The sequence below is a fragment of the Solanum dulcamara genome, chromosome 11, assembly GCF_947179165.1.
Source record: "Solanum dulcamara chromosome 11, daSolDulc1.2, whole genome shotgun sequence".
NCBI lineage: Eukaryota > Viridiplantae > Streptophyta > Magnoliopsida > Solanales > Solanaceae > Solanum > Solanum dulcamara.
In genome coordinates, this window is record NC_077247.1 from 44537613 (window position 1) to 44562297 (window position 24685).

The window sequence follows — 24685 nt, forward strand, 5'->3', positions numbered from 1 at the left end:
TAAACTGAAAATAACATAACTTTGTGGACTAAAAACGTAGCACCAATTCACCATCACAAGTGAGCTGAACCCAATTCCAAAAGTTGCCGTACCTCACCTTCTCCGTCTCCCTACAGTGCCGCCGTTGCTGGGTTGTCTACCAAAGGTTCGTCCCACTACAGTACCGACGTCGCCGGTTCTTTCTCTTGTGCTCTTTTCTAGTTTCAGAATTTTTCAAATTGTTTCCTTTACTTGTTACTTTCTGATCATGCAATGCTGTAGTATACTGTAACATAAATCTAGTTTCCTCCATTTTTGCTCACTATTCCTCACTCTTTAGAAGCTCAAAAGCAAAGGTGAAGTCCCAATTTAGCTTTTGAGACCATTCTGAAATTGTTTCAGATTTTACCCTAGTTATTTGAAAGTTTTCCTAATCCCAGGTAAATATGGAGCCAAAATTAATCCTTTTTCCTCGTATTCTTCTTGATTATTCGGTGTTTCCTCTTTCTTATCTAGATTTACTCTTATATGCCTATGATTTTTGCATTATTGACTCTCCGAAAATGCTCGCAAGGAAAGCTGATTGAAATATGGGGCATTTGGTAAATTCAAAGTTGGGTTGATCTTCACATGTTGCTCAAATCCGAGTGAGAAGGATGGATTTAAGTTTTATCTACTTAACATTGTAAATATAACTTGACTGGTTCCAAAAAGTTTTTCCACTCTCTTTTCTTAAGTTACCAACTCATGCTGGGCATAGACACTTACCTGCAGTTGGCTTCTAAAAGCAATTTGATTATTTGAAAAATTCTTTCTTTGTCGGTGGAAAACTCTATTTCACCATTCTACCTCCAATGGTTGGTTTAGCGAAGTTAGAAGAGTTTCAAATTGGTGTAAATACTCTTATTAGAGTGTTTTTTTGGGGGGTGGTTGTATTATCTTATTAATGACGATGTTGCAACAGCCTGATTGCTGTATTCTCATATGAGCTGATAAAGTCTATCTCACAGGAATGAACTTGTGTAGTCTTCTATGTTTGCCTGTGATGTTTCAAGCCAATCTCTGCAACTTATTTGAGGGAAAGGTGACTGATACTGGTAGTTAAGGACACCACATCCAAATCCTTGTACCATTCTGTCTCTTGCGGTTCCCTACCCAGTACCTTTTGCACCTTAACAGTGTTTGTGAGGATTAGAAATCTTCTCCTGATGGATAAATTTCAGTATATGTGCTTGTGGCATATGAAATTCTAAACATTTTCTTGAAATTCCATACTAGCATTGCTGTGACTGCATGGTTTCTCTGTAAGGCCTCATATTTCCCTTGATAAAGCCCACCGTGTTTTGTTTTGTGACAGGTCACTTAAAATGTATTTGAAATCTCAGTTGTCATGGAATGTGATAATCCCTGCTGAGAACCTTGATGTTGAAGGTTTAATGCTTCAGAAGGCAATTGTTATTCGCCTCATGGATGACTTTGCTTCCAAGAAGGCCTCAAAAAATCTCGGTTACTTTATGGCTCTCACTACATTGGAGAGGATTGGGGAAGGGAAAGTTCGAGAACACGCTGGTGATGTGCTTTTCCCTGTGGAATTCAGCTGCATTACCTTCAAGATATTCCGTGGAGAGATCTTGGAAGGGGTTGTTGACAAGATCTTGAAGCACGGTGTCTTTTTGAGATGTGGCCCCACTGACAAGGTATACCTCTCTCATCAGAAGATGGCGGATTATAAGTATGTGCCTGGAGAAAATCCTATCTTTATGAATGAGAAGATGTCAAGAATTGAGAAAGACACTGTGGTGCGTTTCATCGTGGTTGGAGCAAGGTATGTGGAGGCGGAGAAGGAATTCCAAGCAGTTGTGAGCTTGGAGGGTGATTACCTCGGACCCATCTCACAAAGTTCTGTTTAGATTTCGGTTGTTCTCCATGATTGGCTCATTTTGGACATAGACCAGTGACATGTAAATCTAACTTCTCTAGCTATATCTGTGTTTAGTACTACTGTTTTGGATTGAATTTGACTTTTCTGTTGATGTTGCTGACCCTCTCTGAAGTGTCTTACTCACTTTAAGTGGTCAAGTAAATGTTTTAAGGCGTAGCATGTCTTCGCAGATACATTTACTTGTTAAGGTGATAAACCTTTACTTAAAATACCTTTCCAAAGTGTCTAGTTCTCTTGACTGATATTTCTCTCTATGTGATTTTTTTTTATTATGTATTAAAAATGTTATGATCAGCAGTTCAATGATAGAAATTTTGGTGCATGGTGTTGAGTATTTGGTTAGTGTTTCTTGATTTAGTGTGTTGGGATTCTAATTGATTTGTTCTTTTGGACAACCAAATGTAAATCTTATGAAGTTCTGGTTGCATATGTGAGTCTGCTGTATATTTTCCTGAGAGTGGCCTCAAGAATACATACAAAGCTACTAGGGCCAACTTGTTCATTTAACATATTTGGTCATATGTGCATTGAGAAGCAACTTCAGATTTATGCAATTCTGGTGCTTTACTTGAGTTGATTTAAGATTCATTGTGAAGCCTTTTTGTTCTGATCAATTGGTGCTTTAGTTGAGTTGATTCAAGATTCATTGGGTGTGTTGTCCTTTTGTATGGACACTTCCATATAACTATTTTTAGGCAACTTGATAGGTAAAAAATCATCTAGTGTATAAAAGATGGGATCCTTCTTTATACATTGAACCATCAGTATTGGCTTTCTTTTTTTGTTGTTGTGTCAGCAGGGGCGGAACCACGACCGCGGGCTCAATCACAGGCGCCTTATCCACTAATCCACAATCTCCATTTATTAAGGGGATGCAAAAATAATATTTGTACATGAATAAAAAAAATTGCAGTATATATATAATGCAAGTTTCCGACGAAGGGGGTTCGGTCGCCACCCCTCGCACCCCTGTACCCCTGTAGTTCCGCCCCTGGTTGTGTGCAGGTGTTGTCCATTTAAAGGGCTGATATGAATATTTGAAAAAGCAAAAAGAAACTCAAAATCTGCATTGCTCTTGCAACACCTCATATCAGATAGGCCAATTACATGTCATTAAATGTTATAATCATCTGGTTTCACAATGATTAAAGGATTTTGGGTAGAAGTTTTCAGACAATAAAGATAAGAAAAAGTGCATGCATAGCAAAAGATGGAATTTAGGACATGGATGTGACCCCTCACCAAACTAGGATAGATGTCAAAATGTTCTTCATTTGTTACAAAAGTGCTACTATATGAAAATCTCTACTATATATGGAGCCATTATTACTCCAACAAAGGGACTAACGTTTTGTCAATCTACTTTATATAGCAGCAATGTTTGACATGCCTCAGGTGAAATAACCTCAATCAAGAATTTCAAAGAGGGAAAATGAAAAGGGGATACTCAATATATTAAAGTAAAAGTAAGCCATGACACTAATCTTTCTAAACAAAGACTAAAATAAAATACTCCATGAGTTTCAAATTGTGTCATGAATTAACATTTTCCTAAAGTTCCTTCAACCAATATTTCTCAAGTGAAATAGGAAGAGGAATTACTTGTTTTTTTAGTTAAAATAGATAGAGAAATTACATAAAATTGAAATATGGAAATAGTTGCTGAGCAAAAATGTTTTGGATGTTGACTATAGGACCCCAAAGTATATGCTCAATTTATAAAATAGTTTTAAGTTTTATGAATTGAAGACGCATAAGAATTATTCACACAATTAAGTCAATTTTAAGATAGCGGTAACTAACCTACTATCACATGTTAAACTATACTGATATTATATAAAAGAAAATTGACAATCTAATTTACATGTATATGCTTTTATATGGTACACTTTGGGAACCATTATTATGAAGGTGAGGAAAGAAGCTTTTTGTATATGATTACATGGGGCAAAAGCACTTTATCTTTGTCTACCACTTGTATGCAAATATCATTACCATTTTCTACTGTTGAGCTGTCTTGTACTGAAACTTGACATAAACTGACATGAAAAAAAACTTGCTAATCAAGCTTTAGTTGTATCTACTAATAGCAATGCTCATACGTTTTTGTGAAGAAATCACATGTTTGGTGTTTGCTCAATTTTTGGTTAGAAAAGTGATATCTCCCATAAATCCAAATGATTGAAATTTGTGGTGTTCTTCTTCACTGGATATTTAAAAATTCTTTTCTAGCTATAATTGTGTCTCTATCAACCCATTGAATTTTGAGAAGGGAATATATTAAGCTTATGACTAATTATGCAATGCTAACTTACTATCAACTTCAATTATAAATGAGCTTGCTCCCACTGTCAGTCCCAAGTCATATAAAAGGATTGTGGTAGGCTGATAGTCAGCGTAAAACTTATCAATTCATGATGAATCCTCATAAATGATTATATGATATGATTTTAAATGAAGAAGTGGGGATTCATATAGCTAATCCGAACTTGTTTGAAATTGATGCATAGTTGTTATCAGAAATTTCTCCAAATAAAAAAAGAATTCTTATTACCATACATTCTGTCTCCTATATCTACTGTAGTAACTTTTAGTATATGAAAAGTAGATGTTACTACTATTATATATAGCTAGCAATTTTGCACTAGACAGGAAGAAATGGGCAGTTGGTCTTTTTGTTCAATGATCTGAAAAGTAGCTTCTTTATACAAGAAGCAAAAGATACATCCTGGTAGAGATAATACAAATTACAAAATGTCTTTAGTCTAATCTATACAACATGCTCATCATTGCAACCTAGATTAAATAAAGTCAATATGGTTATCCTTGTCTGTCATTAGAAATAGAAAAAAAGGCTATAAAAGTTAAGAATGTTATCAAGTGAAAAAACTTTAAAATTGTCCTTTAATTGCTTGCTGTTAGGAGTAGTGGCTGTCCACATTATGGGACCCACTATAAGAAAATTTACTCCTTCATTCTTATCTCCTTCTTCATTCAGGCTATAAATAGCCATACACGGAGAAGAATGAAACATACCTATTTTTCTTCTATTCTGTTCTTCCTCCTGTTCCCTTATTTATTCTTTCTCAAATTGTTCATTTGTTTAAATATTATAACACGTTATCAGCACGAGGCTCCGGCTAATTTTTCAAGGTAACAAAAGTGGTAAGAGTTTTACTTAATTTTATTTTTATAAAATGGCAAATATTTCCAAAATTGAATTTGTTGCTTTGGATATCTCTGGAAAAGATTACTCCTCATGGGCACTAGATGCCGAAATTCATCTTGAATCGATGGGTCTGGCAGACACCATCAAAGATGATAACACGGCATCTAGTCAAGACCGTGCAAAAGCTATGATTTTCCTCCGCCACCATCTTGACGAGGGTCTTAAATTACAATATCTTACATTAAAAGATCCCTTGAAATTGTGGAAAAATTTAAAAGAAAGGTATGACCACCTGAAGTTGGTCATGCTTCCACAAGCACGTTATGACTGGTTAAATCTGAGACTGATGGACTTTAAAAATATAACTGAATATAATTCTGCTTTATTTAGAATTATAGCTCAGTTAACTTTATGCGGAGATGAAATCACGGAACAAGATAAACTTGAAAAAACATACTCCACATTTCCACCCGCGAATATGCTCCTGCAGCAGCAATATCGCGAAAAAGGCTTTAAAAAATATTCTGAATTACTTTCTCACCTTCTTATTGCTGAAAGACATAATGAGCTATTAATGAAAAATCATGATAGTCGGCCAGTTGGTTCTTTGCCACTCCCTGAAGTGAATCAGGCAAATTCTAACCAACGAGAAAGAGGCCATGGCCCCAGTCGTGGTCGTGGTCGTGGTCGTAGTCAAAGAAGAAATTTTAATCATGATGCTCGGCTGGCACCAAGAAATAACCAGCAATATAAAAGGCAGGGTAAAAAGCCAGAAGCTTTACCAAAGGATAATTCAGAAACAATATGTCATAGATGTGGAGGTGTGGGGCACTGGTCGCGGATTTGCCGGTCATCAAAACGCTTGGTTCAGCTATATCAGGCATCGTTAAAGAGGGCAGAAAATAATCCAGAGACAAATTTTATCTCTGAGGACAATATTGAGCCCATGCATCTGGATGTAGCTGATTTCTTTAATTTTCCAGAAGTAAATATGAATATTGATAAGCCCGATAATATTTAAATAATTTTCTTTGTTGTTGTATGATATTAAATATTATGTTTGTATTTTTCTAGCTCAATGTAATGAAATAAAACTTTGTATAATAAATCAGGTATTAATTATAATATTTACTCTTTTTTTTTTGAAGAAAAAATATGAAAATGCCTCAAATTTTATTTGGATCAATGATCAATCAAGAAGATATTTGTGTAATTGATAGTGGAACAACCCATGCTATATTTAAAGACGAGAAATATTTTTCCGATTTACTTAGAAGAAAAGCTAATGTAACTACAATTTCTGGTAATTCAAAAATGATAGAAGGCTCCGGAAGAGCTACTATAATTCTGCCTAAGGGGACAAAAATTGTTATAGAAGATGCACTATTTTCTTCTAAATCCCCAAGAAACTTATTAAGTTTTAAAGATATCCGCAGAAATGGATATCATGTTGAGACATTAAATGAAATGAATATTGAATATCTTGGTATAACCAAGAGTGTCTCAGGAAAGAAATATATTTTGGAAAAATTACCAACTCTGTCATCTGGCCTATATTATGCAAAAATTAGTGCAATTGAAGCAAATATGATCGTAAACCGGAAGTTTACTGATCCAAATATATTTGTGTTATGGCATGATCGAATAGGCCATCCTGGATCAATAATGATGAGACGAATTCTTGAAAATTCAACTGGACATCCTTTAAAGAACCAGAAGATTCTTACAAATGATGAATTTTCATGTGCTGCTTGTTATCAAGGCAAATTAATTGCCAGACCATCGACCCTGAAGGTTGGCATCGAATCTCCTGGATTTTTAGAGCGTATACATGGAGATATATGTGGACCTATTCATCCACCTAGTGGATTGTTTAGATATTTTATGGTCCTAATAGATGCATCATCTAGATGGTCTCATGTGTGCTTATTATCATCTCGCAACCTGGCGTTTGCGAAATTGTTAGCACAAATAATAAGATTGAGAGCGCAATTCCCAGATTATCCAATTAAGGCCATTCGCCTTGATAATGCTGGAGAATTTACATCCCAAGCATTTAATGATTATTGCATATCAATTGGGATAAAAATTGAACATCCTGTTGCTCATGTTCATACTCAAAATGGCCTTGCAGAGTCATTTATTAAGCGCCTACAATTAATAGCAAGACCTCTACTAATGAAAACAAAATTGCCAATTACTGTTTGGGGTCATGCTATCTTACATGCAGCAGCACTTGTACGTCTTAGACCGACTCACTATAATAAATACTCTCCGTCACAATTAGTATTTGGTCATGAACCAAATATATCCCATTTAAGAATTTTTGGTTGTGCGGTATACGTGCCTGTAGCACCACCACAACGTACAAAAATGGGCCCTCAACGAAGGTTGGGTATATATGTTGGGTTTGACTCACCCTCCATAATTCGATACCTTGAACCGTTGACTGGAGACTTATTCACTGCTCGATTTGCAGATTGTCGGTTTGATGAAACAATTTTCCCGCCATTAGGGGGAGAGAAAAAGGAACCCGAAAAAGAAAAAGAAATTGCGTGGAAAGTTTCATCACTAACACATTTTGATCCACGTACCCGCACATGTGAACAGGAGGTCCAGAAGATCACCCACTTGCAGAAAATAGCAAATCAAATGCCAGATACATTTACTGATTTGAAACGGATAACTAAGTCACATATCCCTGCAGTGAATGTACCTATCCGAATTGATGTCCCAAAAGGACCATCTACAAGTATCATAGCTTCTGAATCCCAAACACGCCAGAAGCGTGGTAGACCGTTGGGTTCAAAGGATAAAAATCCTAGAAAAAGAAGCGTAAGAAATAATAAAGATGATACTACACACGAACTTCCTGAAGAAGGTCAAGGTTTGAGTAATCCTGATATTCCTGAAGAAATCAGTGAACCCGATACTCAAGTGAATGAAGAACTTTCAATAAGTTCTACCGGTGATGAGATAAATTTAGATCGATCAAAAATTACGATGGATAATATTTTTGCGTATAATGTTGCAATTAACCTAATGCAAGATAGTGAAAGTCTTGAACCTAAATCCGTCGAAGATTGTCGACGTAGATGTGATTGGCCAGAATGGCAAAAGGCAATTCAATCAGAATTAGACTCACTTGCTAAACGTGAGGTTTTTGGACGTGTAGTCCAAACCCCTGAAGGTGTAAAACCAGTTGGCTATAAATGGGTTTTTGTTAGAAAACGAAATGAGAGAAATGAAATTGTAAGATATAAGGCACGCCTTGTTGCACAAGGATTCTCTCAAAGACCCGGAGTCAATTATGAAGAAACATATTCACCAGTTATGGATGGAATAACTTTTCGATATCTCATCAGTTTAGCTGTACATAAAAATCTTGAAATACATCTAATGGATGTAGTTACAGCTTACCTTTATGGTTCACTTGATAATGAAATTTACATGAAAATTCCAGATGGATTAAAATTGCCTGAAGCATGTAAAAAGTCTCGGGAAATGTACTCAATAAAACTACAAAGATCATTATATGGTTTGAAACAATCAGGGCGCATGTGGTATAATCGCCTAAGTGAGTATTTAATAAATGAAGGCTATATTAATGATGTTATTTGTCCATGTGTTTTTATCAAGAAAACGGAATCAGAGTTTGTTATACTCGCCGTTTATGTTGATGACATAAATCTCATTGGAACCCCTGAAGAGGTCCAAAAGGCAATTGAATATCTAAAGAAAGAATTTGAAATGAAAGACCTTGGAAAGACAAGACTTTGTCTAGGTCTGCAAATTGAACATTTAGCAGACGGAGTTTTTGTCCATCAATCTGCCTACACTGAGAAAATCTTAAAAAGATTTTACATGGACAAAGCACATCCATTAAGTACTCCAATGATTGTTCGATCACTTGAAGTGGAAAAAGATCAATTTCGACCTCCAAGAGAGGATGAAGAAATTCTTGGTCCTGAAGTACCATATCTTAGTGCTATTGGTGCACTTATGTATCTTGCTAACGCAACTAGGCCTGATATAACATTTTCTGTTAATTTGCTAGCAAGGTATAGTTCATCCCCAATACGAAGGCATTGGAACGGTATCAAACATATTTTGCGATACCTGAAGGGTACTATTGATATGGGTTTGTTTTATACTAACAAAGGTTGCGTAGACCTTATTGGTTATGCAGATGCAGGTTATTTATCAGACCCACATAAAGCTCGATCTCAGACAGGTTATCTATTTACACACGGAGGGACTGCTATATCATGGCGATCTACAAAACAGTCCATTGTTGCTACTTCTTCAAATCATGCTGAAATAATAGCAATTCATGAAGCAAGTAGAGAATGTGTGTGGTTGAGATCGATGATACAGTTCATCAAAGAAAGATGTGGTCTGGAAAATGATGTTAAAGTACCCACAATTATATTTGAAGACAATGCCGCATGTATAGCTCAATTGAAAGGTGGCTTCATAAAAGGAGACAGAACGAAACACATTTCACCAAAATTATTCTTCACACATGATCTTCAGAAGAACGGTGAAATTGATGTACAACAAGTTCGTTCAAGTGATAATCTTGCAGATTTATTCACAAAGGCATTACCAACATCAACTTTTGAGAAGCTAAGGCATAAGGTTGGAATGCGACGTCTCCAAAATATCAAATGAAGTTTTCATCAGGGGGAGTAAAATACGCGCTGCACTCTTTTTTCCTTAACCAAGGTTTTGTCCCACTGGGTTTTCCTGGTAAGGTTTTTAATGAGGCAGCAATCAAAGCGTATTACCAAATATAGATATTCAAAATAACTTTGTATATTTTTTTCAGTAGATTTTTTTTTTACGCATGGACATCCAAGGGGGAGTGTTAGGAGTAGTGGCTGTCCACATTATGGGACCCACTATAAGAAAATTTACTCCTTCATTCTTATCTCCTTCTTCATTCAGGCTATAAATAGCCATACACGGAGAAGAATGAAACATACCTATTTTTCTTCTATTCTGTTCTTCCTCCTGTTCCCTTATTTATTCTTTCTCAAATTGTTCATTTGTTTAAATATTATAACACTTGCATGGTTTTAAAGGTCTAAATAGAAAAAAAAGCCATAAAAGTTGAGAATGTTATAAAGTGAAAAAACTTTAAAATTGTCCTTTAATTGCTTGCATGGTTTTAAAGGTCTATATCTCACTGCAACAAACAATTTGTCATCTTGAGTTTCCTCTTCCATCATAGTACTTTACTTTCCTAAAAAAATCAGATTTCTTCAGTCCTGAATTAGCTGCCCTTTTTAAGCTGCTGTTCTTGGAATTAATACTGATCTTCTTGTATTCTGAAGAATCAAGAATGAGGAAATATTGGCTGCCAATTACTTCAGTCTTTGCTTTTTTTCTACTTCCACATTTCATTGATTGTTTATCAAATGAAGAGATCCAACTCAACAGCCAGTTGATTAGCATCAATCAACATGTTCCCAAGGTATGACTCCCCTCACCCCACTCCATACAAAATTGTTTTGTGTACGTAGGCGGATTCAGGATTTAAATTTGACGAGTTGAATATTGATTTTAGTTAGCAAAGGTAGAAACTTTAGTTATTTTTCACATATATATGAGGGTGGTTTCCTTAATTGTGGCATCGCCTTCATCATCCCTCGGATAGGTTGATGGACTTTTGGACAATTCGATATGAGCAAACTCTAAAAGCATCAGACCGTCTGTAATGTGACATAGGAAGATCTTTTACTTTCCCTTCCTTTCTGCTTTTTCCCAAATAAGGAATTAAGTAATGAAAATTTGACAAGTAATGCAAAGTATGGTACAGGTGAATTCTCACAAGATATTTGATATTGAAATTCATGGAATACTATTATGGGCTTCAATGGGATTCTTGATGCCTGCTGGAATACTCACAATAAGACTCTCCAACACAGAGGAGTGTAGCAGAACAAAACTCAAAATTCTCTTTCATCTTCATGGAACTCTTCAGGTAATTAATACTCTTTCCGTTTTAATTTGTTTGTTTAGTGTTAACTTGACGCGAACTTTAAGATAGTAAAAAAGACTTTTAAATTTTTTGTCTTAAACCAAAGCTAATTAAAAATATGTCAACATGCATTTTAATCTTGTGGTCTTAAACTCTTAAACATTAAACATGAAAAGTTAAAATTAAAGAATTGTAAAAAAAATGTTCTTTTTAAATACTAGTAGGTAACCTAAGACAAACACATTGAAATCGAGCATTTAATTTCAAATGCTGAAAAACTTTTGAAGATGAATTGAAATTGTTGTAAAGAAAAAAAACTTTTTGACATCTATTTGATGAATGATAGATGTTTCTTTTGACCAGTGACAAGGAATGATCATAAATTGATCTTTACTTTGTTCTGCTACTTAATTATCATAGGTGCACTTTAATCATAGTAAAGGTTAAAAAGTTCAAAATTCATTTATGTGAGCCCACAGTTTGGTGGGAGTTATAAGTAAAATAGATTTGACTATGATTATGGCCATTGTATGTGGCAAGTAATGAGAATTAATTCAACTAACAGACAATTAAAAATTATATTATCTCTTTTGTTTCTGGCTGCAATAATTTTTTCTATTTTTAATTGAGAAAGGTGCTCGCTGTGCTGTTGGCTACTGCTGGAGCTGTGCTATCAATAAAGAGCTTTGAGAATTTGTTCAACAACAATCACCAAAGAATAGGCTTAGCACTTTATGTTGCCATCTATATCCAATTTCTTATAGGATTTCGAAGGCCTAAGAGGTAATTTTTCCTTTATTTTCGACACAATTAATAGAGATCTTGAGGAACTTAGCCTAGGTTGAATTATTAAATTATATGTAGGAAAAGCAGCACCTTTGCTTTCTAAAAGAAGATTGAATCTCCGTACATGATCTTACAATTTCGCGGAGACTTGTATTTTTTAATAAACACTCGCCCAGGGCTTGGTCATTGCGACCCCCCCTTTGTGAGGAGGCACCCTTCTCCCGAAGCCTATTGGACAAGAAGCTTCTCAAGTTCAAGCATTTACTTTTCTAGTTAGAGATTAACGTCTTGGGGCTAACGCGGGAGAGTTTTGTCACGCCACTAGGTATTCTCTACCTACCCACATGTGTCTGTTTTAGGTATAAAGTTATTCAAGTTTGACCTAGAAGTATGACATGGTTATTTTAGCATAGTAGCACCTGATATTTCCTAAAATTTCTTGTTTGTCCTTTTGTACCTATAGTTTTATTTTAAAAAATGATGTTGAAGTCATTTTGCACGATGTCAACTATAGTATTGGGTATTTGCTATTTTACATTAATACAAATATCGAATAGATTTATTCACCAACTTATGAATGAAAACGAATTATCTAGTGCGCGTTTTCTGTCTTATTAAAATTTGAACTCTAATTTTTCTAATGATTTTCACCAATTTTATTGACACTATGTCACACCCTTGAGCCTTATTGTATAACAAGCATAATGTCAATATGAGTAATGCACAACTAGGGGCTTCTATGGTTCAACTAAACCATTGATTTCAATTAGAATTATGTGTACATATACCAAACAAAAACATTTAAAACAAAAACATATAATAAAATCGCTCACTCTAAATCAACTAACTCTAAATTTTGAATTCGACTCAACGTAGACACATCTCTATTATCTAGTACTCTCATGTAATAGTGGAGTGGGTGCTATGGGATGTAACTTTAAACTAACCTACTATGAACTGTTTTTGGAATGCAGGGGAAGTAAAGGAAGAAGTGTATGGTACTTTTTCCATTGGCTTCTTGGAACAACAATATGCTTGGCAGGAATTATCAACACTTACACAGGCTTAAATGCCTACCATGAAAGAACATCAAAACCAGTAAGCCTCTGGACAATAATTTTTACAGCTCAAATCTCATTCATGGGACTTTTCTATCTTTTCCAAGACAAATGGGAGTACATACAAAAACAAGGGGTCATTCTTGAAAATAATGAAACTATGACACCCCAAGTGGAAATAGTTGTTCCTCAGACTGATGAGCAAAAAATGATTATGAGAAGTGAATCAGGAAGGAAAAGCAATGCACTTGGGACTTTCTTTTCTAGAAGCAATGTCCTCAACAAGTTACTTCAACAAACTTGAAATGTTTCATGTTTTTTTTTTTTGAAAACTATTTTGTATGTAATAGAGTTTTGGTGTATTTTTATCAGAGGCACCAATTATGTGAATGCATCATAACATGAAATGTGATTTCTTAAGAGTGATTATTAGGTAGTTTTGGGAATGTAATCTTGTACATAGATTAGAGCATTCATCAAGTTTGTATTGTATGACGATATAAATACTTATCGATGAATCATTTAAAATAATGTCATATTTTCATGCTAAATTTGAGGCGGAAAAAATCGACAAAAATATGCACAAGGTTAAAACTTGAAAATGTACTTTCAAAAGAATTACTCCAAAAAGACTCCATAGTCTTGGGAATTCTAGCAAGATATAACTGTGCATCACATGGTTGTAAAATTAAAGAACCAATTTTGTTCACAACCACATTTGAAGGACAAGATTATACCAACTCTTAAATATAAAAGGATCACCATTTGAAAAAAAAAATAATCACCAAACTATTCCCAATAAAAAATAATTTAAGGAATATTTTAATCTAACGGCAGATTCCGAATCTTATCTCTCCCTTATTCCCCGGAGAAACCCTGTCACTGTGAGAATCTCCACTCTCCCAAAACCTCAAATGGCTTCTTCAGATCACCATATGCATGACCATGACCACCACCATCATCATCATGACCATGAACATAGCCATGAGTACAAACTTGCTCTGTTATTTTTAATTAATTTTTTTGGTTGATTCTTGATTAATTAGTTGGCTTAATTTGTAATCAGGGACACAAAAGCAACATCATGGGTAGGAGCAGATGGGAAAGTATACCATAGCCATGATGGGTTGGCTCCTCACTCTCATGAACCTATTTACTCACCTGGCTACTTTAGCAGAAGGGCACCTCCACTTATTGACAGGAACTTCAGTGAAAGAGCCTTTACTATTGGAATTGGTGGTCCTGTTGGTACTGGGTATTTCTTCTTTTCCCTAAATTTTCCATAAATTTATGCCTGCTTATTTGGGATGTGTGTGTTCAAGTAAAAGGGGTTTCAGTATTTGAGAAGAAAAATGCAATCTTTGAGTAATGAGAGCAGAAGGGGGAGGATGACATTTAGTAGCTTTTGGTATCTGTTATAACTAGGATTTTCTTTCAGCTGCAGCAACCCAAGTAAAATGGACCATTTTTATAGATAAAAAAAATTGAATCTTTAGAACCCTGCATATAGGAACACAAATGTTCCATGAGACACATATCTCACTGTGTGAGTGTGTCTGTTTTAGGGGTGGCAAAATCAAACCCAATCCGCCCAACCCAACCCAACCCGTTTAAGTTTGGGTTGGTTATTCACCTGCCCATTTATTAGCTCAACCGATTTCAACCCATAAAAAATTGGGTTGATATGTAACCCGAATTGGCTCATGAGAAATCTTGTTAAAATATTTTTAAAAAACTTTTTTTTTTTCAATTTGATATGTTATATATAGCCATAATAAAGAAAAAAATAATTTTATTAGGTATTAAAATAGTTTTAAAGAACAAATAAAACAATTAAGCTTAGTAAAAATTGGATTGGGTTGGGTCTTGACCCGTTATATAACTCATTACCTAACCCGTTTTGACCCAAACTAATTTGGGTTGGGTTGGGTTTTGAGTCAATTGTTGTTTTAACCCATTATGACCCGTCCAAACTTGACCCAACCCGCCCAATTGCCACCCCTAGTCTGTTTGTGTGCACGCGTATTTTCCGTTTCAGTTCAAGGTTCATAATGTACTGGAGTGAATTGAATCGAACATATTGAGTTTTGGAGGGGCTAACTATTCTTTTATATGCAGGAAAACAGCTCTAATGCTGGCATTATGTAAACTCTTAAGGGAACAATACAGTCTTGCAGCAGTATGTACCACCAAATGATTTCTTTCTTTTGCCATTATGACATAATTGCTTCATGAACGAGTTTAGTCTGCACAATTGTTTGGAACTTGCGGATTTCCTTTTGTGGTTTGAAGTACGAAGCTAAAGTCTATTGGTGGTTTTAATATCTTTCTCTGCCTCATCACTAGAAATTCTAGATGAAGATGGGGTTATGTGCAAGTTTCCATTTGATTGAGTCATTCAAGAGGCATAACTGCATTCTTTATTAACAATTGCCTTTGAAGATTTCTGAATAGGTCATGTTCTTGTTCTTCTAATCATTAAGAACTCCTTCCTCCACATCACATATTGGCATCTGCCAAAACTTCAAACCAAATTTTAGGGACTTTACTAGACGTTTGTTAGCTTGGCAGGAAATAAGTTGTGTGCAAGCATGTATTTGGTGTTCTGGAATTCCGATGCTCTTTCATCACTTTCCTAGTCTATGTTCATGAAATCTTCACTTTTTTGTTTAAAGATGTAGAATGAATCTTTGTCTATGTTAAGATGCATTTCTTTGTAGGTAACAAATGATATATTCACGAAAGAAGATGGAGAGTTCTTAATAAAACATGGTGCATTGCCGGAGGAAAGGATTCGAGCAGTGGAAACAGGAGGGTGCCCACATGCTGCTATTAGGGAAGATATTAGCATTAACCTTGGACCTCTTGAGGAGCTTTCTAATTTGTACAAAGCAGATATACTACTCTGTGAATCTGGTGGAGGTAATTGGTCATAGAAACTGTTTGCAGACACAAACTAATAAGGATATTTAAATTTATATTTTCAGTAAGATAATGGTCGTCTTACATCACTGCTTTACTTGGTTTATAGGAAGAGACAATATCACTATGATAAGATATTAATCCGTTTCAATTTAGATCTATTGTCATTTAATCGAATTTCCTTCATTGCAGACAACCTAGCTGCCAATTTCAGTAGGGAACTTGCTGACTACATAATCTACATAATAGATGTATCAGCGGGTGACAAAATTCCTCGAAAAGGAGGTCCCGGAATTACACAAGCAGATCTCCTTGTATGTTTATTATTTTGCACATTTTGACTTCCAAAATTTATCAAGTGTAAACTTCTATATGCACATGATCAAATTATTATATGATTGTTGGTTCTTATATTTTAGGTGATAAATAAGACCGACTTGGCACCAGCTGTGGGAGCAGATTTGTCTGTCATGGAGCGTGATGCACTTCGGATGCGGGATGGTGGCCCTTTTGTTTTTGCTCAGGTTCATTAATCTTCTCGTCTCTATTCACTTTTTTTTTTTGTAATTTTATTAGTATAAATGAGTCTCAATCAAATCACTGGCATTCAAGCTTTACCTATTTGACTTCTTGTAGAGTTTGTAACTGGTTGGCACTAAGAAAGATCAACTTATAACTCTCCAGTATTTGAAGAGTAAACAATGAGTGTAGATACAAAATGTCATTTGCGTTTTTTCTGAATTCTTGAAATGTAAAATGTTTGTCAGAAAATAACTCCCTTTGTCCAATTTTTGTTCTACCTTCTGTCTGTATAGCCTGTCCGATAAACATTAACCTTTTTTCCATAAATAGACTTTCTATCTCCAAAAAGTCAAAATCAGCTCATAGTAATATCATTTGCATTGTTTGCATTTGATTTGACTTCACCATATTAAATAAACTCAAGCACAAGACGACATTTTGGAACTGATCCTGAATTTACTTGCTATTCAGAATAGCTTGGTCACTTTGGGACTGCTGATTTTAGAGAATATAGTAATAAGGGTGTAAAAAGTCGTCTTGGCTTTGTGTTTGCAATTTGAATCTTTGCCATGGCTATGTAGAATTCCATGTTACATTTGCTTTCCTAAATTGTGACTAAACAATGACACAAGTCAAGAGTGAAAGAAATTGTTTTCATGTCAGACATACATCGTTTGTTCTCTTTTAGTTTCTCGTGATTCTTTGGGGCATTTTCCTCGGTGGAGAAGCTTCTAAATCTTCGTCTATAGAGATGCAATCAAATATGCATGCTTAGTGACCAAATAACATAAATATTCCAGTTCAGATAGATTTCTTTGATAACATTCCTTGATGTAGAAACTTCTTGAACTAAAAAAGAAAAAGCGAGGGGTGCAACAGAAGATTTGCCTACTATTAAGGACAAGTACTATAGAAAAGAATGACGTTTCATTTGTGAGAATGGAATTCTCTTGTGCAAATGGAAGTTGGTTTGTTCATTGATACTGCACATTGCTTAGCCACATCATAGGAAAATGTCCCAGAGTCATTTTCATCGATTGATTCCTAATGCAATATATGAATGTGTTGATTCAACTGCAGGTGAAGCATGGGGTTGGCGTAGAGGACATAGTGAACCACATCTTACAAGCTTGGGAAGTTGCAACAGGCAATAAGAAGCGCTGAAATGTTCAGCGGAAAATTTACTTGAACATTGTGGATCTTTTAGCTTCTCTAATGCTATCCAACATTCAATTTCCCTGTTTCTGGACTAATATAATCTATCTACTGAATAATGCTTGTTATGTACAAGCACCAAATAATTTACAAATTTCTCTATCTAATTTGGTTCGTTTGGTCATCATTAATCATATTTACTTTCTTTCGGAAACAACCCTTATATCTCCACAAGGTAAGAATAAGGTCTGTGTATGCTTTACCTTTCCAGACCCCACTTGAGGTGTGTATTTCTTCTTCTTCTTGTCACTTCAAGTTGTGTATTTTGCCTTTGTCCAAACTCAATATTTTATTGGTTGGTTGAGCTTTTTATGTAAGATTTAGGATATTTTTGAATGAAAACTATTCCAAGATATGGTACTTTTAAAGTACTTTTCAAATCTGTAACGTTTATTTACAAGAAAGTACGTATTCACTTATAGTAATTCATTTCAAAAGGTCCAAATAGACCATTCTAAAAACAAAAAGCTACATACTGTAATCAAACAGACAAAAGTAACAGTTTCTATTGTTTGTCTTTCAATAAACAAAATGACAAACATCCACCAGTAAAACACGAAGCCCCTATAGCTCAGTGGTAGAGCGCCAGTCTTGTAAACTGGAGGTCTGTAGTTCGATCCTGCATGGGGGCAAAATAAGTTGGAGTAAACAAGCAATATTTAGTATTATTTTTTTTATTGTCCACTCAACAAATAAATTTATATATTACTTTATACAAAATAAAACATAAAATAACAAAACATTAATTGAAATAACAAAACTAACACATATATATATAATAACAAGATATTTTTAGTTTGTTTAATTAGTAAACAATTATTTTAAATTATACATTATATATATTTGTAATATATTTCTATTACTAATTTATTTTTGGTAGGTAGCTAATATTAAGATGGTTGAACCCATTGGTGACCCTCTAAAATTGGTCCCAATTTTCATTTTGACACCTTAACTAAGCATTGTTTATTTTAGACACCTCATGTCATGTTCGCTGTGTCATTTTGACACTTTTTTAAAGACACAACGAGGCATGACATGAGGTGTCTAAAATGAACAAAATTTAGTTAAAGTGTTTAAATAAAAATTGATGCCAACTTTAGAGGGGCACCGATGGATTCAACCTATTAAGTTTGATATGCTTTTTAGTTGTTTTGTATAAAATTCAGCATAGCAAATATAGTGTTTGATAATCATTTTACAATTGCACATAAAAAAAATATGTATAAGTTATGAGACAAGTATGTATTATTTTTACAAATTCATAATTATTTTATACTTGGCAGAAGGTAATCAAATTTGCCTGTGATTAACGTGGATTAGATTTGCATACACTTTATCCTCTCTAAATTCTACAACTTGTCACGACTTAATTTCTCAGGTCATGATAACGTTTACTATGATCCCCAGTAGGCAAGCCGACTCATATTCGGAAATTGTGAGTAATGGAATATAAGGGTAGAAGACCAACAATTTAAACTAAAAACAATAATGAAATAACAGGAATACTGATGAACGACGGAAGCAAATCAAAATATATACAAATCAAAAGATTCCTCGTAGAACCTAGAAGTCACTTGTACAAAGCTACTACAAAATAAGTACAAGTTCCAAAAGTGAATCACAGAAACAAGATTGTCTCAAAGAGCAAAAGACGGATAAAATATATATACGGAGAAAAACAAATAAATCTAAAATGTTGTATGCTCACTCTCGCCTCCGATTACAACTGTAGCTGATTCGAAATCAACGCTAATAATTAGTACTCAACCATGCATCTGAAATTTCCCTAGGTACGTATTTGTTATAGTAACAATGAAGGGACATTTAACCCAACTATTAATGAAAGACAAATATATTTTATTTCACCATGATAAAAATTTAAGAAAAGAATATTTGTAAGTTTCTCAGAAAGCCCCTATAAAATGTCGTATTTCAAATAGAGGCTCCAAAATTTCCCGAGTCCTCAATCCTAACCCAAAACCCAAACGACAGGGAGAAGAAGAAAGGAACAAGTAGAACCATCAAAACCAATTGAGTAGAGCAAGAAATCAATGGAGGAAGGCGGGAATAATAAGGAGAAGAAGAGGGTGGTTGTGGAGTCGTTAGGATGGCTAACGGAATCCACCATCATGCCCAAAAAGATCCGACCAATTGAAGGCGTCGGTGCTTCTTCCATCCTTGAGCTTAAAGCCCAATTATACAAATCTCAAGAAGAGGCCAAACGCGTTGCCAAGGAGACCATCCACCCTTCTACTGCTGACCCAAATTATTCCCATCTAGAGATCCACCGTGCTAAGAAGAAGATAACTGCCAAGAACGTCTTTTCGTCTAAGAATCATGGGGTTGATGCCAGAGAGGCCAAGTATAATTTCTGCTTCCCTTTCCCTATTTTTGGTTGTTAATTTTAGCACTCGTTTTCAATTTTCGTGTTCAGGGTTCTGGGGTTTCATAAATGGGGTTAGAATCTATTTTGGTAAAGTAAGAATGTATTAATGATAGTTTGATACTATCAAATAGTGGAATCTAACATTCTGTAGCAATCGGATTCTGCGATTAACTAAGATTGGAATTGGTCTAAAAGTAACTTACATATTGCATTTGTGTTTGTGATTAAGATTCTGGGCTTTCATAGTAGGATTGGAATTGGGAAGGGATGGCGGTTAGCGAGTCATATACTAGAATTTTATTGTTTGATCATTGATGCAATTGTGGAAATTAGGACCAATTTTATACTTTGTTCTGATTGATTATATCATGAGGTAAACCTGGATTTATCTTATTTTGGGATAATTTTCTCAAGTCCTACACATGTTTACACATTTGGTAATTCATATTTTTTCAAGGCATAGCTGTTAAGCAGTGGGTGGAGGATTGCTCTGGCAGCATATTGCTGTCTTATGAGGCCTGTGAGCCGGAAAACCTCCAAGGCATTTAATTGAATCGCCAGGGTAATTAGCACTCCAGCTCTATACTGTAGAATCAAATCATGTTTGGATGTGCCAGCAGTCTCCCCGTAGCAAATTGCTTTGTCTTTCCATATCAAGTTCCCTCTATACTTTGCATTCTTTTTCACCTTTAGATAGGGGTTGGTAGAGAGTGTTTAATTAAATTAGAGAAGACACAACCTTGCAGGAAGAAGTTGGTTTTAATAGAGAAGCAGCAACCTTTAGGGATTTTAGGCATATGTGTTGACTTTCTATGAGGTTAATATTATGATTCCACAACAGTGTCTACATGCTTAATTTATGTCTATTTCTCCTTCATTTAAGGGACAAGCTTAATTTATGTCTATTTCTCCTTCATTTAAGGGACAAGCTTGAGATGAAAGCAATCAAGGATGGATCAGTAAGCTATGCTGCCTTAGAACGAAAGGCTAAGTTATACGATAAGCTGGTGAGAGGTGAGCTTTCTGACGGGGAGGAGGAAGAGAAGTACTGTGTTGATTTCTTTCGGAAGGGACAGGAGCAGGAAGACTCTGCGCAGCTTCAACGGCATGATATTTCTAACACAGAACCAAGAGATGAAGATGGAAATGATGATGCCTCCCTAATGTCAGACACAAAAGCTGCAGGACCTGGCCGCCAAGCTGGCACATTCGACCGAAGTGAACATAAGCGTTTTGTAATGTATGTATGTATGGCTAATTGTACACTATTTTGAGCTTAAATGTTTGTGTGGATAGTTAAGTAAGAAAAAAACCAGTTCCTGTGTTTACACTACTTAAGATGTTTGTGAGACTTTGCAGTCACTCATAAGCCTTTCTGGTTCATTTTGTGCATATCATTATTTGTTGCAAGCACTTTATGCTAATAGTATTTAAGAGCTTTTGGAAAATAAAACATCTACTCATTTTTTATGGAAGAATTACAAACCTATCAATGAACAGAATGGTACTTGCTTATGTGCTCAAACGCAGAAGGGCTCCCATAAACAAACATAGAAAAGAGGAACAGTTAACAATATTCATCAAAATCAAATGAATTGCAAGACACTGAATTTTGATGATGGGGAGTTTGGGTGCTATGACATCCTAGGTATCTTAGGTTGTTCTTGATTGTCAGCTTAAAGGAAACCCCTCTCCTCCTTCCCCTTCTTGTCTTGGTTTATTTTTCCCCTCCTTTTCTCGGGTAGTTTGCTTGAGAAACAACTTTCTACCTGAGCAAAGAATTTGATCCCTAAACATAAGTCAAGTGCAGAAAATTATTGTTACTTCTTTGCAAAGAAGTTCATTTATTGCTTTATCAGTCTGTTTTCTCTTACTATATTCAATATGCTCACAACACTATCTACTCACATTTGCATTGCATGTTGCTGTTCTCAGGGAAGTTCATGAAGAAGCAAGTCAAGCAAGGGAAAAAGCATCAGAACTCAAGGTACGTAGGCAAGAACAAGTTGCAGCACGTCGAGAAAAACTAAAGCAGGCTTATCTCCGTAAGCAGATTGAGAAATTGAAGGCTTCCAAGACAGAGCAGACATAGACCTGAGGAGGTAAACTTCTAACTTCTATAATCGACAATAATGTTCTTCTTTCAGCTTAGGCATCTGAAAGATTGTGAAATTGTCACCAGCTTTCCTTTCACTTCATGGTGATTGGTGACATCATTCTATTTGGAAGAATTTTGTCATCTTTTTCATTCTGGAGTGTTGTGTTTACACCAAATTTTCACCCGAATATAAGCTTCAGGTTTATTGAAGTCTCCAAATAACAGCGGTAGATTATTGGTTTCTTACTGATTGTGACATCATGTGAAGCATGGATGTTTTGGGCCTTAATAGTTGTGTTTGTTATTTACCTCCGCAATTGACAGTCATTCAATAAAAAATTGAAGTAGTATGAAGTCATATTGGGGACTAACTGATTTCTTTTGTGTGTTAATGAACTTACAAGTTTTGAACATATTTGAAAATGTATGTTTATTACATAGGGGAATCTAGTAGGAATCGAACCCACCCCTACCGTTTGGAAGACTCTCGCTAATACTGCTAGACTATAAGCCTTGGTGTTTTGGCAGTGCATTGAATTCTAAATTGTTGGAATTTATGTTATATACTTCTTTAAGGCATGTTTGGAAATGAGTTTTGTAAAATCAGTAAATTTTGTTATGATTACCTTTTTGTATTATTCATATAATCTAATATTGAGTAATTAAGAGGAGTAAGCTATTGCTAATTCTAGATTAAGCTGTAGAAATCTGATTGTTTGATAAGTCATGTTCTACGAAGAATACTCTTTTTTGAGAAAGTAGAGTAGTTTTATAAATGGAAAAAGGGTCAAAAATACCCTTGAACTTTTTGAAATAGGTCAAATTTATCCTCCTTTATGGCTTTGGCTAAAAAATACCCTCGGAGGAAGGGTATTTTTGAGCCAAAAACTTAACGGAGGATAAATTTGACCTATTGCAAATAATTAAGAGGTATTTTTGGCTCTTTTCCTTTTATAAATTTGAACAGCATGAAGGATGTTCTACTGGTACTCTAAAATGTAACAAAAAGAAAAGATATGGCCCTTTTACTTTGTGGGGATTCTGGTGTTTCTAGAACTGTTTCAGCCTCATTACATGTTACATTTGACACCATAAGCAAAACGAAAATATACATTTAACTTTATTGATGGAGCTAGCAAAATCTTCAAAACAATTTTTTTCCCTTTCAGTCCAAATATTCCACCCAAATAAAGTCGGATATAGTTTTCCACCATGGTGAACTCCTCTCTCCTACGCCTTCTCTGTACCAGCATATCATCTGTAGTCCTTGGAATGACACATTGCATTCCGATGATACATAATAAAAGCTGCTACAGTTGCACAGTAACCTGGCAGTGCAAAAACAAGTGGCAAATGCTCTCATTATGTCTCCCACAAAACACATTTGCTACTCCGGGGGAAACCTTTTTTTCCCTCATGAATGAGTCAAGCTTCTTTACACCAAATCCATGAAAAGCTAACTGCCTTCAATGGAGCTTTGGATCTCCAGATTTGCTTCCATGACCAAGGACTTAACGTGAGCTCACTGTAATCACACACTTGTTGCTAGGGATCCATGTTATGCTGTCTTATGTGTTATTTAGCTGCAGATATGTGTTTAAAAGACGGAAGAATTCAGCAGCCCTATTCACCTCTCAGTTGTTAGAATTTTTTTTGAAGTTGATGCTCCAACCCCCATTCACCTCCTGAAAAAAGATTCTAATAGGGGCATGGCATTTATACATGTTCAGTTTGGCTGACAGGTGTTTTTGAGGCTGGAAGCTTCATTTGAACAAGCCCTGAGGTTAGCGAATCCAAGCATCAGCTTTTGGCAACTTAATGGCGGGATGCATCTAGCACTTTCAAATGACTTTCTTAGAAGAGACCAAGTAGTTTCAAGTTTCAGTGCAGCTTTTTGTTTTAGAGAATGGAAAAAAAATTCGTGAATGTCTCATCTTTTTAGTGATTAGAGAGAATAATTTTTTTTTGTTATTACGGTGTTTAGACATCTGCTAATGCTGAGAGGCTAAATTCAACGGATATTATACTGTTGATGAGCAAAAGTATACGATGTATAAGAGTGAAAATGCGACTCCACTGGGGATCGAACCCAGAATCTCTGGTTTCGTAGACCAGCGCCTTATCCATTGGGCCATGGAGTCTTAGATGCTACAACAGTTTCCCTTACAATATTTATCGTTTTTCCCTTGGCTTTTTAACTATGTCTTCGCCTGTGAATTTGGAGAACATTGTAATATATGATGCTATTCAATAATAGCGCAAACTTAATGTAGCATTTCTATTTTAATATTATCATTCAACTTCGACTCTATCCTACTTCTAATCTTAGTCTCGTCTATATCATCCGTTAAAAATTTAATTCATTTATGTCATTTTCGTTTGAAAAATACTCATTTATGCCATTATTTGTGAATTGAAATGACATAAATGAGTCAAACTTTTAACGAATGATATAAATGGGTCCTTTCTCAAAATTCGATAACATATTTGAATCTTTTTTCTTTTTAAAAAATAATTTAATTAATGACTTGACCAAATCATAATTGACCACGTGTAACAAATAATTTGCGTATATAAGGTATTTTAAGAATTTTTATGTCTATGTATTAATTTTGAACC

The 24685-nt window shown here is 35.1% G+C and overlaps 3 protein-coding genes and 2 non-coding genes across 5 annotated transcripts; 4 read left to right on the forward strand and 1 right to left on the reverse strand.

The window, feature by feature from the left end:
- Positions 1-2149, forward strand: LOC129873419 (DNA-directed RNA polymerase V subunit 7). Its single transcript, XM_055948513.1, has 2 exons — positions 1-145; positions 1337-2149. The coding sequence occupies exon 2, from the start codon at positions 1347-1349 to the stop codon at positions 1887-1889; it is 543 nt and encodes a 180-aa protein (XP_055804488.1). The 5' UTR covers positions 1-145; positions 1337-1346; the 3' UTR covers positions 1890-2149.
- Positions 2150-10355: 8206 nt separating this feature from the next.
- LOC129872613 (uncharacterized) lies at positions 10356-24206 on the forward strand. The gene is made up of 13 exons (XM_055947554.1): positions 10356-10569; positions 10915-11079; positions 11711-11859; positions 12837-13214; positions 13987-14175; positions 15039-15099; positions 15641-15842; positions 16035-16156; positions 16262-16366; positions 19622-19944; positions 20891-21208; positions 21904-22070; positions 23809-24206. Exons 1-12 carry the CDS (start codon positions 10438-10440, stop codon positions 22058-22060), a joined length of 2301 nt encoding a protein of 766 aa, XP_055803529.1. The 5' UTR covers positions 10356-10437; the 3' UTR covers positions 22061-22070; positions 23809-24206.
- Positions 13713-17726, forward strand: LOC129872186 (urease accessory protein G). The gene is made up of 7 exons (XM_055947074.1): positions 13713-13908; positions 13987-14175; positions 15039-15099; positions 15641-15842; positions 16035-16156; positions 16262-16366; positions 17445-17726. The coding sequence occupies exons 1-7, from the start codon at positions 13835-13837 to the stop codon at positions 17526-17528; spliced, it is 837 nt and encodes a 278-aa protein (XP_055803049.1). The 5' UTR covers positions 13713-13834; the 3' UTR covers positions 17529-17726.
- TRNAT-UGU (transfer RNA threonine (anticodon UGU)) lies at positions 18140-18211 on the forward strand. The gene has a single exon. It is a non-coding gene; the product is annotated as a tRNA-Thr (tRNA).
- Positions 24135-24207, reverse strand: TRNAR-ACG (transfer RNA arginine (anticodon ACG)). The gene has a single exon. It is a non-coding gene; the product is annotated as a tRNA-Arg (tRNA).
- Positions 24208-24685: the final 478 nt, after the last annotated feature.

Coding starts and splice junctions, on each gene's coding strand:
- LOC129873419 (XM_055948513.1), top strand. CDS start 1,347: ATGTATTTGAAATCTCAGTTGTCATGGAATGTGATAATCCCTGCTGAG.
- LOC129872613 (XM_055947554.1), top strand. CDS start 10,438: ATGAGGAAATATTGGCTGCCAATTACTTCAGTCTTTGCTTTTTTTCTA. Junction 10,570..10,914: donor TCAATCAACATGTTCCCAAG/GTATGACTCCCC, acceptor AGTATGGTACAG/GTGAATTCTCACAAGATATT. Junction 16,367..19,621: donor GCCCTTTTGTTTTTGCTCAG/GTTCATTAATCT, acceptor CCAATTGAGTAG/AGCAAGAAATCAATGGAGGA.
- LOC129872186 (XM_055947074.1), top strand. CDS start 13,835: ATGGCTTCTTCAGATCACCATATGCATGACCATGACCACCACCATCAT. Junction 16,157..16,261: donor TTACACAAGCAGATCTCCTT/GTATGTTTATTA, acceptor CTTATATTTTAG/GTGATAAATAAGACCGACTT. Junction 16,367..17,444: donor GCCCTTTTGTTTTTGCTCAG/GTTCATTAATCT, acceptor ATTCAACTGCAG/GTGAAGCATGGGGTTGGCGT.